General features: G+C 49.5%; 1 protein-coding gene across 1 annotated transcript in view; it reads left to right on the plus strand.

Annotated features, from left to right (window-relative positions):
- The window catches only part of LOC133023774 (caskin-2-like), a 40,086-nt gene that overhangs the window by 13,477 nt on the left and 10,926 nt on the right, over window positions 1–15,683 (plus strand). Inside the window, exons 2-11 of the mRNA XM_061090849.1 lie at window positions 208–259; window positions 6,546–6,643; window positions 7,051–7,196; window positions 9,511–9,606; window positions 10,035–10,165; window positions 10,435–10,543; window positions 10,975–11,083; window positions 11,323–11,417; window positions 12,744–12,861; window positions 13,288–13,461. Of these exons, the coding sequence (XP_060946832.1) occupies window positions 208–259; window positions 6,546–6,643; window positions 7,051–7,196; window positions 9,511–9,606; window positions 10,035–10,165; window positions 10,435–10,543; window positions 10,975–11,083; window positions 11,323–11,417; window positions 12,744–12,861; window positions 13,288–13,461 (1,128 nt within the window). The remainder of the gene's footprint in view (window positions 1–207; window positions 260–6,545; window positions 6,644–7,050; window positions 7,197–9,510; window positions 9,607–10,034; window positions 10,166–10,434; window positions 10,544–10,974; window positions 11,084–11,322; window positions 11,418–12,743; window positions 12,862–13,287; window positions 13,462–15,683) is intronic.

A 15,683-nucleotide genomic window follows, 5' to 3' on the forward strand; every position in this document is an offset into this window, starting at 1 on the left:
CTTCCTCAGGACCAGGGAGACACACAGAGGAGGATCTATGACCATGTGTCTCCGTCCTTTGAGTCAACTCTCAGCAGGACACATCAACATGTCTCCGTCCTCACACTGAAGCATCATGTCTCTGTTAATGTCTCACAGTGTTAACGTCTGACCAGGAATCATGAATCATAATAATAATGATTAATTCTGTGTTGTTCTGTGTTTCAGAGCTGCTGGGCTCCACCAAGAGACTGAATGTGAACTACCAGGACTCGGATGGGTGAGTGAGTCAGACCAGTGCTGCTGTGTGTCCTTAGACTGGTCCCAGTGTTCCCACTGCTCCCATCCATTGCTCCCAGTGCTCCCACTGCTCCCAGTGTTCCCACTGCTCCCAGTGTTCCCACTGCTCCCATCCACTGCTCCCATCCACTGCTCCCACTGCTCCCATCCACTGCTCCCATCCACTGCTCCCATCCACTGCTCCCATCCACTGCTCCCATCCACTGCTCCCATCCACTGCTCCCACTGCTCCCAGTGCTCCCAGTGCTCCCAGTGCTCCCACTGCTCCCACTGCTCCCACTGCTCCCACTGCTCCCACTGCTCCCACTGCTCCCATCCACTGCTCCCACTGCTCCCACTGCTCCCACTGCTCCCGCTGCTCCCACTGCTCCCATCCACTGCTCCCACTGCTCCTCCCACTGCTCCCAGTGTTCCCACTGCTCCCATCCACTGCTCCCACTGCTCCCATCCACTGCTCCCACTGCTCCCAGTGTTCACACTGCTCCCACTGCTCCCAGTGTTCCCACTGCTCCCACTGCTCCCATCCACTGCTCCCACTGCTCCCAGTGTTCCCACTGCTCCCACTGCTCCCACTGCTCCCATCCACTGCTCCCACTGCTCCCAGTGTTCCCACTGCTCCCATCCACTGCTCCCACTGCTCCCATCCACTGCTCCCACTGCTCCCAGTGTTCCCACTGCTCCCACTGCTCCCACTGCTCCCACTGCTCCCATCCACTGATCCCAGTGCTCCCACTGCTCCCACTGCACCCACTGCTCCCACTACTCCTCCCACTGCTCCCACTGCACCCACTGCTCCTACTGCTCCTCCCACTGCTGCCAGTGTTCTGAGGACTCATTCACACCTTGTTTGTTTCAGACCTTCAGACTTTTCAGTCTAAATCTAAATATCAGGTGTGAAAGGTTCCTCAGGCCAAACCAGACCTACTACCCCCCCCCCCCCCCGTAGGTAGACTCCGCCCACATAGGTGATGATGACAGGACAGACGTATGTCAGACAAAAATTCTTTAGTCCCCGATTTACAAAGTGAAACCAGAACTAACAGATCAAATGAAACACAAGCTTGTTCAGACGCCCCCCCCCCGTTACCTCATCAGTCTGTGAAAAGCTGGCTGCTTACATTTCCCCCTCGGAGCTTGTTAGCCTGGAAGAACCAGAAGATGAAGGAAGTGAAGCTCTCGCTCCTCATTAATATTTCTCTTTGTTAAAAGTTTTATTCTAACTTCTCACTGATCCTCCGAGTCGTCTCCAGCTGTTTGTTTAGTCTCGACACTTCTTTATTTCACCGCTGGTCACATGACTGAAATATACACGAGGGCCAAGGAGGAATGTCAGAGAACAAGCAAAACCTAAACATCATTTAAGTTTGATACCTTTGTCGTGACAAAACCTCAAAGAGACGACGAGCGGACGGACGTTTGACCACCGCGTCCATCCTGAGATGTGTTGGACTCCTTTGTCAGAGGACTGGTCCAACCAATTAGAGAAGGTTTAGAGAGCCTGGAGGACTTAATCCAGCAGAACCTCCCACGAGGAGGAGAGACCATGAGACCCACTGATCTGAGGAGGAAGACGGAGAAGACGAAGACGTCCACTTGGAAACACGAGGAGATTCCAGATCTTCTGGTGATGAGGGCCGACGCCGGTGTGGAGGAGCTGTAAACAACAACACTGATCCTTCCACAGCAGAGTTCATACGTCATGTCCCGCCCCTGCTGCTCTACAGGCCCCGCCCCTCTACCAAAGCCCCGCCCCTCGCCTGGATGTTCCCACATGTTCCTGTGTGAACGAGTCGGAGCTGACAACCTGCTGCTGCTGCTCCACAGGACAAACACAGACTCATATTTCATGTTAGAAAACATCTGATCAGTTGCAGATTAAAACGTTTGTGACTAGAAGAGTGAGGCTGATGTTCTGGGCGCTTTCCACTTGATTTAATCATGTGATCATTAAACTCTCTGGAGGATCTGGAGTCTTTTGTCGAGCAGCTTGTTGGAGACGCAGTTATACTCTGAACAAGTGAATAAATAAAACTGTAGCACTGAGGACGGAATGAGAGCAGAAGAACAGAGCCGGGGGGGGTTGTTTAATGAGAGAGAGAAGGATCCAGCTCGGCTCCGTCTCACAGCTGACATACTTTCCTCCGGCTCAGATAGTTTTCATCAGCGATCCTCCGCTGCAGATGAATCACACCCAGGCTGAGGATCTCCCTCCTCTCAGGTGCAGCTACAGACACGCAGCTGGTTCTTTATGACTCACGGCGAGATCGCAGTGACGGTTCGGTTCATGCAGAGACGCATCAGAGTGGACGTGCAGACGGACAGACAGACCGAGGAGAGCCAATCAGGGTTATGACGGGCGTGTTGGTGTTTGTGCAGACCGGTCATTCATCACTGAGAATATGTGTCTTCATCGCCATGCATGCTGATGTGTGTGTGTGTGTGAGAAACAAACACACACTGAGGATTCAGGAGGTTCCTTCTCTGCGTCCCCATGAGACAGACGAGTGTGAGCGTCTCGGCGGCCTGTTGGCTCCTCGTCTCGATGGGTTTCCATGGAGACCAGAGCTGGAACGGGTCCCTGTGAAGCGCTGTGGTGGTTTGAGCTGGAGCGCCGAGCTGCCAGCAGCCGTCACTCAGAGGAGGGGGGAGGAGCCGGCGTCCGCCATCACCACAGAAACACGTTCCATCAGAATCCATCTGGAAGGTCCCATAACGTTTCCTCGGTTCGCACTTTACTCTGAGCAAGAACACGATTCAACTAGGCCTGTCACGATAACACATTTTTCTGTGCGATTAATTGCCCCAGAAATTATTGCGATAAGCGATAATATTGCCGTTTTGACACCATTTTCAACTTATATAATGATAATGGCATAATAATGCAAGTACACCCTTTCGAAGATGAATAAACTTTTATTTTTAAAGAACACTGGAACTGGACATCTGGAAGACATTTAAGAAAGACTTTTTTATTGCCAAATATATTAACTGTTTAAAGTAGATTATAAATATAAATAAATACAAAAACTTTTTAACTTAAAACTATGAATAATATATGAACTGTTAACAAAAGTTTACACTATACTTAAATAAATAAAAATAAATACAAAACAGACACACTCTGACTCGTGACTCTGACTTCGGTGCCTGAGCCAATTGAGACCCCGTGTCTCCGCGGAGACCCCTGTGTCAGACCGACTCTCTCCCAGTGTGAGCGAGTGAGCACTGATGATCCCTGTGGGATTCTTAAGATTCTCCATGTTTGTCAGAGATCTTCCTGTGAATCAGCAGATCACTGGTCTGGTGAAGAGCTGAGGCTGTGAGTCTCTCCATCTTCAGGCTGGACTCCGAGTTTATCCTCTTTCAGGGTTAATACAGATGAAGTCTAATCTAACAAAGAGAAGTCTTTAGTTTAGTGTCTGTTTTGTTGTGTAAGAAGTTGAATAGAGAAGTTCAGTTTGTCTCTGTGTTGAAATGATCAGCAGCTTGTTCAGTTAATTAACAAAGTCCTGGATGTTTAGTCCCGTCAGCTCCACCTGGTCCTCAGGATCTGGACTCTGTGTGAGAGACCGGGTCGTGAAGACAGAACCAAACTGTCTCTGTGGTGGAGGAGGACTCGTCGACTCCTCCCCCGAGGAGGTTTAAAGCTCTGTGATAGGTCGGGACTCTGCAGGAATGTGACACTATCAGTAGGAATGACATGTGTCACTGGGGGGGGTGAGGGAAGGTGGAGGGAGGTCAGGATCTCTGTTGAGAGGGTCACAGCTCTCTCTCTTCTTTCGGGGTGACGAGGGGTGAGGTCACCGGGGGGTGGGGGGGGGGGGGACGACATTATTACACACTGGACCGTTGCTGTCCCCTGGAGACATGTCCTCTGCTGGATCGTCTCTCAGCTTCTGCTCTTCCTCAGGAGAAGACGAGTCAAACTGATAATTCTGCTCAAACGCATGGAAACAATAACAAGCCAGTTGTGAGGAGAGCAGAGTTCAGAGGAGAAACATGAATACTCAAGGAACAAACAGATACCTGAACATGTACAGTAACTAAGTATTTGTACTTTAAACTGTGGTTTAAAAGACAATTCACGTGTCCTGCGGCTGTGGAATCTGAAGCTGTGATCAAACATCTGATCAAACATCTGATTGGTTAAAACGTTCAAGTCTCCATGAGAAGAAACCTTCAGTCCACTCAGAACACATGTGTCTCCAAGCTACAAGGCCTGACTCCTCCTGCTCCTCCTCTTCCTCCTCCTCCTGCTCCTCCTCCTGCTCCTGCTCCTGCTCCTGCTCCTGCTCCTGCTCCTGCTCCTGCTCCTGCTCCTGCTCCTGCTCCTGCTCCTGCTCCTCCTCCTCCTCCTCCTGCTCCTCCTCTTCCTCCTCCTGCTTCTGCTCCTGCTCCTGCTCCTCCTCCTCCTCCTCCTCCTCCTCCTCCTCCTCCTCCTCCTCCTCCTCCTCCTCCTCCTCCTCCTCCTCCTCTTCCTCTTCCTCTTCCTCCTCCTCCTGCTCCTCCTGCTCCTGCTCCTGCTCCTCCTCCTCCTCTTCCTCCTGCTCCTGCTCTTTGTGACCTGTCTCAGGAATCATCCATTACTGCTGGAGCCGCCCTGAGCGCTGCCCCCCCCCCCCCCCCCCGTGCCCACATGAATGCCATCGCTCACGTTACGCAACAGAAAGAAAGGAGGCACTACCCCCCTCCTCCTCCTCCTCCTCCTCCTCTCTTTATTCATCTCTTCTTCCTCTAATGTCTCTGCCTGGCTTGTTACTCACAGACCTCCTCATGTCGCCTGAGGCCTCCTCTCCTGTCTGAGCCTCACATGGGGGGGGGGGGGGGGGGGTTTAACACGAAGCAGGAGCATGAAATAAAATAACTTCTCTATAAAAGAGTCGTAGCTGCAGCTAATTGTCGTCATGTGTGTGAGTTGTGTAGTTTGAGTGTGTTTGAGTGTCTGCTGTGAACGGGGGGGGGATGATGAGTCACACGTCCACCTGCAGGTACAAGTTAACCATGACTCATGGAAAACTACCACGACTCGTTCATCATGTTATCAGGATGGTAAAATCTTTACGGATGTTTTTAACAACGTGTGATGACTCACAATCCAGAAACTAAACAACAACACAACAACTGAAACCTGCTGCAGGAAACACAACAAACGTGTTACCAACAAACAGCAGCATATAAAAGTTACTGTTGTAAAAAGGAAAAGATCATTTGACCATTCTTCTTCTGTCCCTCCTCTGCTGCTCGCTCACTCCTTCATTCTTCTCCTTTAATCACACAACATGTCATCTTCTGTTTGTGAAAGTCTCTGTTTTCAAGGCAGGAGACATTCTGAGACGTGTGGACAATTGAATGTAGCCTGATTGTCTCTCTCTCCCTCCCTCTCTCTCTCTCTCTCTCTCTATCTCCCTCTCTCTCTCGCCCTCCTCTTCTCTCTCTCTCTCTGTGTCTCTCTCCCTCTCTCTCTCTCTCTCTCTCTCCCTCCCTCCCTCCCTCCCTCTCCCTCTCTCTCACACTCTCTCTCTCTCCCTCCCTCTCCCTCTCTCTCCCTCCCTCTCCCTCTCTCTCTCCCTCCCTCTCTCTCTCCCTCCCTCTCTTTCCCTCTCTCTCTCTCTCCCCCTCTCCCTCTCTCTCTCTCTCCCTCTCTCTATCCCTCTCTCTCGCTCCCTCTCTCCCTCCCTCTCCCTCTCTCTCTCTCTCTCTCTCTCCCTCCCTCTCTCTCTCTCTCTCTCTCTCTCTCTCTCTATCCCTCTCTCTCTCCCTCCCTCTCCCTCTCTCTCTCTCTCTCTCTCTCTCTCTCTCTCTCTCTCTCTCTCCCCCTCTCTCCATCTCTCTCTCCTTCTCTCTGTCTCTCTCTCTCCCTCTCTCTGTCTCTCTCTCTCTCTCCCCCTCTCCCCCTCTCCCTCTCTCTCTCTCTCCCCTCTCTCTATCCCTCTCTCTCTCTCTCCCTCTCTCTCTCCCTCCCTCCCTCTCCCTCTCTCTCTCTCCCTCCCTCTCCCTCTCTCTCTCTCTCTCTCTCCCTCTCTCTCTCTCCATCCCTCTCCCTCTCTCTATCTCTCCCTCCCTCTCCCTCTCTCCCTCCCTCTCCCTCTCTCTATCTCTCCCTTTCTCTCTCTCTCTCTCTCTCTCCCTCCCTCTCTCTCTCCCTCCCTCTCCCTCTCTCCCTCCCTCTTTCTCTCTCTCCCTCCCTCTCTCTCCCTCCCTCCCTCTCTCTCTCTCTCTCTCTCTCTCTCTCTCTCTCTCTCTCTCTCTCTCTCTCTCTCTCTCAGGTTCTCCGCCCTGCACCACGCTGCCCTCACAGGGACGTCCGTCCTGCTGTCCGTCCTCCTGGAGGCGCAGGCCAGCGTGGACGTCAAGGACAGCAACGGTTAGACACACAACCTGAGAGCTGTATTTGTGTAACAGTTTTTATACAAACATGTGGCACAGAGTGCTTCACGTGGCAGAATGTAAATAGAATTTAAGCAAGATTAAAAGTCAATGGTATCAAATAAACACTATGGATAAAATGAAACCAGTTAGAAGAATGATATTAGTAAGAATAAAAATGTAAATATGTGTCTGAATGTTTGAGATTAATAATGAAGTGTGTCTTTGTGTTGTAACTGTTCTGCTGATATTCACATTTAAAATGACTGTGGATTTCCTCATGAAGCTGAAAACCACACGAGAACCGATCATCGTTGTGTCAGTGTGTTTTAAACTGTGAGTGAATCTATTGTTTAGAGGAAGTTGTGTTGAAGTTGTGTTGAAGTTGTGTTGCGCCCGGGGCAGGAATGCGTCCGCTGCATTACGCCGCGTGGCAGGGGAAGGCCGAGTCCGTCCTGATGCTGCTGCGCTCCGGAGCCTCGGTGAACGGCGTCTCGCTGGACGGACACATCCCGCTGCACCTGGCGGCGCAGTACGGACACGATGAAGTGGTGAGTGTCCTCATCCAGGTTTCACCGATCGCATCCTTCTCATTGGTCGAGAAGATCGAACCTTTGTCCTTGTTCTGCTGCTGATTTCACACGTGTGACGTTAAGAGTAAAGGATTCGATCAGATTCACATCATCATGTCTGCTCCGAGGAAACATGAGACCACGGCTGTCTCCACTCAGTCAAACAACCGTCTCTTGTCATTTGTCCACGTGTCCATGAAAACACAACATACACCTGAGGTTCCGAAAGGTAAAATATCAACACAAGGCAACAAAGTAAAGAAAAGTACACAACAAACAGAGGAAGTAAAGTTTAGCTACAACGTCCGATCAAAACTCTGAGACAATAAACTTTATTTTTCCGCCATCTAGGGTTGCAAAGGGGCGGAAAGTTTCCAGTAAATTTCCGGAAACTTTCCATGGGAAGATTAGCTCGGGAATTTTGGGAATTTTGGAAAAAAAAAACTACGCAAATTAAACGCTGAGCAATAAAAACATCATTCAAAACTCTATTTTAAAGATGTATGGAACGTTGAGTTTCAACCCTCCACTGTGCATTCTTCCATCACATGCACAGATAACTCCCAGCATGCTTCACTCTACAGCAGGGCTATTGAGGCCTGCTGTAGAGTGCAGGACTAGTCAGGTAAGTTTCCATGATATTACTGGGGAAAATATATTAGCATTCTGATTGAGGATTGTTCATCTGTTCATCTAGCCTATTTCCATTCATTTATCCATCAATTGTAAAATATTTTCACAGACGATTCCAATTGTTTGGCTAACTATTTATATCTCTGGCATTGCATTAGTGTTTTTTTTACAAACTTTTTTCTCATCTTATTCTACAGAACAATGCCACGTGCACTCTCTCATGTGTGGAGACATTTCACCCCATCCAATGTAGAAGGAAAGGCTGTGTACATTTGCAAATACTGTGCAAAGACCTATGTTAAGAATGACACAACGATGCAGAAGCATATAGTCAAGTGCCCAAAGTTTCCTCAGGGCTCAAATCAGCCTATGACACAACAAAATCTTTATATTTACGTCTGTATATGACAAGGTAAATACAGTTAGTATAAATGACCCACAACATTTCCAGTTTATTCCCGTTAATTCCCGTATATTCCCGTTAATTCCCGTTAACTCCCGTTAATTCCCATGGAAAGTTTCCAACTTTGAAAATTCCCGGAATTTTGCAACCCTACCCCCATCCCATTCCCCTTCTGCAGCGTCACACTGGTGCCACGCTGTGAGCGCCCCCTGGAAGTCCTCTGCTGTAAGTGCATCATTGTAGACTCCAGTTTTATTTTGGTGAAGGGGTCGCAGGAAGTCACATCGGACATGTGTGTGATGTAGTTGTTGTTGTGTCATCACACAACCACAGTTGTGTAGCACAGTGTGATTGTGACGCATCGTCTGTGGGAGTCAGACGTGATGAGGGAGGTGTTGAGTGGATTTGCTGTGATCAGATTTTGGGGTGATTATGAGTGACCTGTTTAAGTAAGTGTGTGTGTGTGTGTGTGTGGTGTGTGTGTGTGTGTGATGTGGTGAAGTGAACACTGGTCTTTGTGTTAATCCTGAGATCAGATCTCACCATGACTCCTTTCTCCTTTAGTCCAGGATTAGGACGAATGTAGGTGAACTGAACTCCAATCTGTTTCCAGACTCCTCACGTCCTGATATCAGGAATCAAGAGCTGAAACCAATCAACATGTCTGGAAAACAGATTAGAGCTGGTTCTTGTTTTGCTGGAGCCATCGTGTGTCTGGGTCGTCCGTCTCTCGTGGACCCGACACGTCTCTGGGACACCTCGTGGACATCGTGGTCATAACATCAGGAATTAAATACATATGTTTATTAAATTATGTTTATTATGTGGTGGTTCGGCCATCTGATCCGGAACCTCCTGAGCAGGACTACATGTCCCATCAGGCCTGGGGACAGCTCAGTGTCTGGAGAGAGACGTCTGGAATATCAAACTGACCCGACTTCCTCTGCAAACGGTCTCGGGTCAAATGAAGAAATGGAACATACACTTATGACAAAATCTAATTATATCTTTCATAAAACTAAAACCACATTTTACAACTTATAAATCGATTTAAACTGTAACTTCACTCTTTGGTGGAGACACACATTCTGTTTTTTTCACACTCACACACAGACAGACACGTGCATTCCACTGAGTCGTTTTTTCTTTAACTCTTTTCCTGTTGGGTTACAGTTACATTACAGTTACATTTTAGTTACATTACTGTAACTTCAGTGTGTAATGAGAATGAAAGCGACGTGTGTCTGTGTGTTTCAGTCGGAGATGTTGCTGCAGCATCAGTCGAACCCGTGTCTGGTGAACAAGGCCAAGAAGACGCCTCTGGACCTGGCCTGCGAGTTCGGACGAGTCAAGGTGAGCACTTCCTGTTTGACCTGTAAACGTCATGCCTGTTGCTATGGTAACGCCTGGTGGAGTTTTCCAGCCTCTAAATCAGCTCCTTGTGTAAACTGGTCTCGTTTTAGTTTGAACAGAAACTGAGACTTTTGTTAACGATGATGACGCAGACGTCTCCTTCCTGATTGGTTCTTATCAGTCACATGACTCGACTACCAGCGGTTAATACAAAGGAAACAGAGGAGACATCTACTTCCTGTTTACATCACATGACCAGTGTAGTTGAACGGTCATGTGACATGCGTTTCAGTTGTAGGTTGTTTTTTTTTAGGACAGAGCAGAAGTCCATCACTAACAATCATCTTCCTCCTCCTCCTCCTCCTCCTCCTCCTGCTCCTCCTCCTCCTTCTCCTTCTCCTCCTCCTCCTCCTCCCCCCCCCTCTCAGGTGGCCCAGCTGCTCCTGAGCAGTAACATGGTGGTGGCGTTGTTGGAAGGAGAGAGGAAGGAGCCGACGGACTCGGCCTTCACCACGCCGCTGCACCTCGCCGCCCGAAACGGTCACAAAGACATCATAAGGTGAGACAGCAGCTGCCACCATGACACCCCCCACTGGACGGTACTAGCTGTCAATCACACTGTGCCCCCCCCCCCCCCTCTGTTTGACTCTTAATGATCATAATTCACTAAATGAACTTCAGCTGTTTGAAGAAGACTTGAAACTAGAGACTGAGACAGAAACTCCTGAATGTTTACTGACGTTATTCAGTGTGTGTCTGTGTGTGTCTGTCTGTGTGTGTGTGTCTGTGGCGTGTCTGTGGGTGTCTGTGTGTGTGTGTGTGTTCCAGGCTGTTGCTGCAAGCCGGTATCGACATCAATAAAACCACCAAGTCCGGTACGGCGTTGCACGAAGCTTCTCTCTACGGGAAAACGGAGGTTGTGCGCCTCCTGCTGGATGTGAGTCCATCACACGCCTCAGTGTGTCACATGGTCACTCTGACGCCGCACACACGTGCACGAGAATCAAGACGACAACAGTATAACGAGCACATTCGTGTTTCCTGTTGCATACAACACACAAAATTCAACTCAGCAAGATGATCTGTAAAATACTATAGTTCTAAATGACATGCCCAAGTTAACAAAGGAGATTATGACCTGATGGAGTTTCAGCCTCAGGTAACGCATCACTGTTACTATGGTTACGACGGGATCGCCCTCTGGTGGCTGGCTGCAGTATAGGTCATAAACTCCTCCATGTTAGCAGATGTGGACCAAACACAAAAAAAATGAAGAACACATTCAAACACTTTTGTTTTACATCAAAGACACAAGATGAGTTCCCTTGTGAACACGGAACATGTTTGTGATCTGTCTCGTGCGCTCAGGCCGGAGTGGACGTCAACATCCGAAACACGTACAACCAGACGGCGCTGGACATCGTCAATCAGTTCACCACGTCCCACGCCAGCAAGGACATCAAGCAGCTGCTCCGAGGTCCCGACTGCTCACCGATCTCACATTCATACAAATTGACATGTTCTCCTTTTACTTTTAATCTGTTGTTTGTTGCTCTGTTTTTTAAGTGTCAAGTTTTTCTTCATTAACTTTATTTGTGTGAGCTTTATTACCTCCAACCGCAATGATGTATTCACTCCATCACACAATCTGATGTGATGGTCTGGTGTTGGACTCGTGGTCTCAGTCTGATGTAACTCCAGATGTTTCCTGCACAGATGCGACGGGGGTGCTGCAGGTCAGGGCCCTGAAGGATTACTGGAACCTCCACGACCCCACCGCCCTCAACATCCGAGCCGGTGACATCATCATGGTGAGACACCTGAACCGCTTCACTCCTCCTTCACCTCCTTCACAGGGACAAGTCTCCGTGGCGCTGGTGGTGTTTGTGTTTTCTGCCAGAACGAGTCGACGATGAGGGAAACGTGATCTCTGAGGTTCAGGATTAAAGTGAGATTCGTCACATGGGAGCATTGAAAAGGTTTTATCTTGTGTACGATATAGTGGTGGGGGAAAAAATCGATTCTGTTCAGTATCGCGATATTTTGCGCCCGCGAATATATCGATACTGTAAAACAAAGTATTGCAATATTTTTTATTTTTTTTACAATTATAGCCCTGGTTGGCAAAGCATGACGAGGAAAGTTTCAGAGTTTAAAAGATACCTAGTGTGTCTGCGGAAAGGATGTTCTCCACTGCAGGAGATATAGTAACGTTCCAGAGGAACTTTAACATCTGAGCAGGTTGATCAACTCCTTTTTCTGAACAAAAATGCCAATATTCCCAAATTAATTTTACATTTTGTGTCAGGACCTTGCAGCCAACTGGACTGGACTCTAGTAGTACACATTTGTTTATTTTTCTCAATTTGATTGAAGCTCTAGGTTCCTCTTATTTATATGATTGAGCTCAGTGTTCATGTGAGAGGTCTCCTATTCAGAAAGTAATTACAAAGGTCCCATGTCCTGAATGTTCAAGGACAAAGTTTTTGCACTTCAGTGAATGTGTAGAAGACAATGTTGTTCACAGAATTAAATGTGACATTTGAAGTGAGTTGAGCAGTCTTATTTTCCTCATTTTTGTAATGCCTTTGAATAATATGGGGGACATGAATCGCAATATATCGCAGAATCGCAATACTATTGAATCGTCACATTTTTGCCAATTCCCACCCCTAGTACGATATTTGTCCCACCAGAGTTCGGGTGTCTCTTCTCTCATGAATGTCAATCAATCAATCACATTCTATTGTATAGTCTCATATTCACAGGTCACAGTTTGTCTCATCGTCTTTAACAAGTCGAGACGTCCTCTGTCCCTCAACAAGAGTCAAACTACTGAAACCTTTAACAGGTGAAGAAGGTAGAAACCTCAGAGACACGTGTGAGGACCCGTCTCCAGGACGGACACGAGTCCAACAGATGTCCCGTGTGACAGAGGACATCAGAGAGATCAGAGTCTTTACAGCTTTGATTAGAATAAACAGTTGTGATCATAATCCACGATCAGGATAAATCTGAGAACTATCGATGGACGTTGTGATGACTCGTCCTCGACGCTCTGACTCGTGATGTGACGCCGTCTGTTCTGCTTCCTGTGTCTGTGACTCACATGAGATCACCTGTGACTCCGCCCACAGGTGATGGAGCAGCACGTGGACGGACGCTGGAAAGGACACATCCACGACAGCCCGAGAGGGACGGACCGGGTGGGCTTCTTCCCCCCCTCCATCGTGGAGGTCATCAGCCGGAGGAACGGTCAGTGTCACCAGCCGCTCAGATTCTCATCAGACGTCAGATCCGAGGTTTCACTCGTGTTTCCAGAATCAGAATCAGAATTCTTTTATTTGCACAAACAGGAAATCCAGATGATTTATTTCACGTTTTCATTTTGCACAAATAAAAACTCTTGAGAGGAAAACATTTTATTATAAAATTTGAACACATGAAGAAGTTTTGAGTCTTAGAGGTGAAGCGTTAGAGAAGCCCCCCCCCCAGCCCCCCCCCTTGGAGTCAGGAACTAATCCGCCTGCTTCCAGATCATCCCATGCCCCCCCCCCCCCCCACCCCCCCCTCCTCACCTCCTGCTTCATCCCTCCATCATCGTCTTAATCACTCACCTCCACCTTAACCATCAGCTTGATAACCCCCCCTCCCCCTCCTCCTGTTGTCCTCCCCCTGTAGGGGGCGCCCTGTCCCGGCACGCCTCCCTGCCCCCCCAGCGCCAGCAGACGCTGTCCAGAGTCCCCCCCCCCTCCGGCCTCAGCTCCGCCCCGCAGACCGACGACTCCTACACTCTGTACGCACCCCCCACCCACGTGGTGCTGCCGCTCGCCAACGGCCTCACGACCAGCAGAGGTACACACACACACACACACACACACACACACTCAGAACACACACACACTCAGAGCACACACACACACACACTCAGAGCACACACACACACACACTCAGAGCACACACACACACACACACTCAGAGCACACACACACACACACTCAGAGCACACACACACACACACCCAGAACACACACACACACACACACTCAGAACACACACACACACACTCAGAACACATACTCACACACACACACTCAGAACACATAGTCACACACACACACTCAGAACACACACACACACACACACTCAGAGCACGCACACACACACACTCAGAGCACACACACACACACACACTCAGAGCACACACACACACACACTCAGAGCACACACACACACACACCCAGAACACACACACACACACACACACTCAGAACACACACACACACACTCAGAACACATACTCACACACACACACTCAGAACACACACACACACACTCAGAACACATACTCACACACACACACTCAGAACACACACACACACACACACAAACACTCAGAACACACACACACACTCAGAACACACACTCAGAACACACATACACACTCAGAGCACACACACACACACACTCAGAACACACACACACACTCAGAACACACACACTCAGAACACACACACACACACACACACACACTCTCAGAACACACACACACACACTCAGAACACACACACACACACACACACTCAGAACACACACACACTCAGAACACAAACACACACACACACTCAGAACACACACACACACACACTCAGAACACACACACACACACACTCAGAACACACACACACACACACACACAGAACACACACACACACAGTGTATCACTGCGCCTCCTGGTGTCTGAGCTGAAACTCACTGAGGATGAATACACACACTCATTATGATTTATGACTCATGTAAATACACGTCAGCTGCTTTTCTTCTGATGTGTTTTTTTATTCATTCACTGGTTTATTCTCCTCTTCACTGCTGCTGCTTGAACCTGAACTCCTAACTCTAACCACACGGGGGGGGGGGGGGTTTGTGGAAATGCTGTGTTTTCATTTGCTGAGGGTGGAAGTTGGAGCGCTTGTTGTGAGGTGATGGAGCAACGCACGGTGTAAACATCTTCTCCTGGATATTGTCAGACACCAGGACGTAACCTCCACACTGCCCCCTGCAGTCCGCCCCTGACACTACACAGTCTTTGTGTCTGATAGGTTTGTCTCCGAGCCGCCTGTCTCAGTCTGGGTGTCCCTTCGAGGACATCTGGGTCCTCAGAGACTCGTGTCATGGTAAGAGACGACGGCTTCTCCTGCCCCGGCTGCTCTGAAGCTGCATCGCTGCCCGGCTCAACGCTCTGCATCAGGCGCCACGCACTGAGAGCGCCGCCCTGCCGCTGTCGACGACATGTGACAGCAGCTCATGAGGTGCCATGAAGCATCATGAAGCATCATGTGACCTCATGGCGCCTCATGAATCGCCAAGAGGCCTCATGACACCTAATGAGGCCTCTTGGTGCCTCATGGCGCCTCATGTAGCCTCATGGTGCCTCCTGAGGCATCATGTGACCTCATGCAGCCTCATGGCGCCTCATGGCCCCTCATGCAGCCTCATGGCGCCTTATGTAGCCTCATGGCGCCTCATGCAGCCTCATCTAGCCTCATGGCGCCTCATGATGCCTCATGTAGCCTCATGGTGCCTCATGATGCCTCATGTAGCCTCATGGCGCCTCATGCAGCCTCATCTAGCCTCATGGCGCCTCATGATGCCTCATGCAGCCTCATGGCGCCTCATGATGCCTCATGTAGCCTCATGGTGCCTCATGTAGCCTCATGGTGCCTCATGGCGCCTCATGTAGCCTCATGGCCCCTCATGGTGCCTCATGGCCCCTCATGGCGCCTCATGCAGCCTCATGACGCCTCATGGCCCCTCATGTAGCCTCATGGCGCCTCATGCAGCCTCATGACGCCTCATGGCGCCTCATGTAGCCTCATGGCGCCTCATGTAGCCTCATGGCGCCTCATGGTGCCTCATGGCGCCTCATGTAGCCTCATGGCGCCTCATGTAGCCTCATGGCGCCTCATGGCGCCTCATGTAGCCTCATGGCGCCTCATGTAGCCTCATGGCGCCTCATGGTGCCTCATGGCGCCTCATGTAGCCTCATGTGACCTCATGTAGCCTGATGGCGCCTAATG

This window comes from Limanda limanda, chromosome 17, assembly GCF_963576545.1.
Source record: "Limanda limanda chromosome 17, fLimLim1.1, whole genome shotgun sequence".
NCBI classification, from domain to species: Eukaryota; Metazoa; Chordata; class Actinopteri; order Pleuronectiformes; family Pleuronectidae; genus Limanda; species Limanda limanda.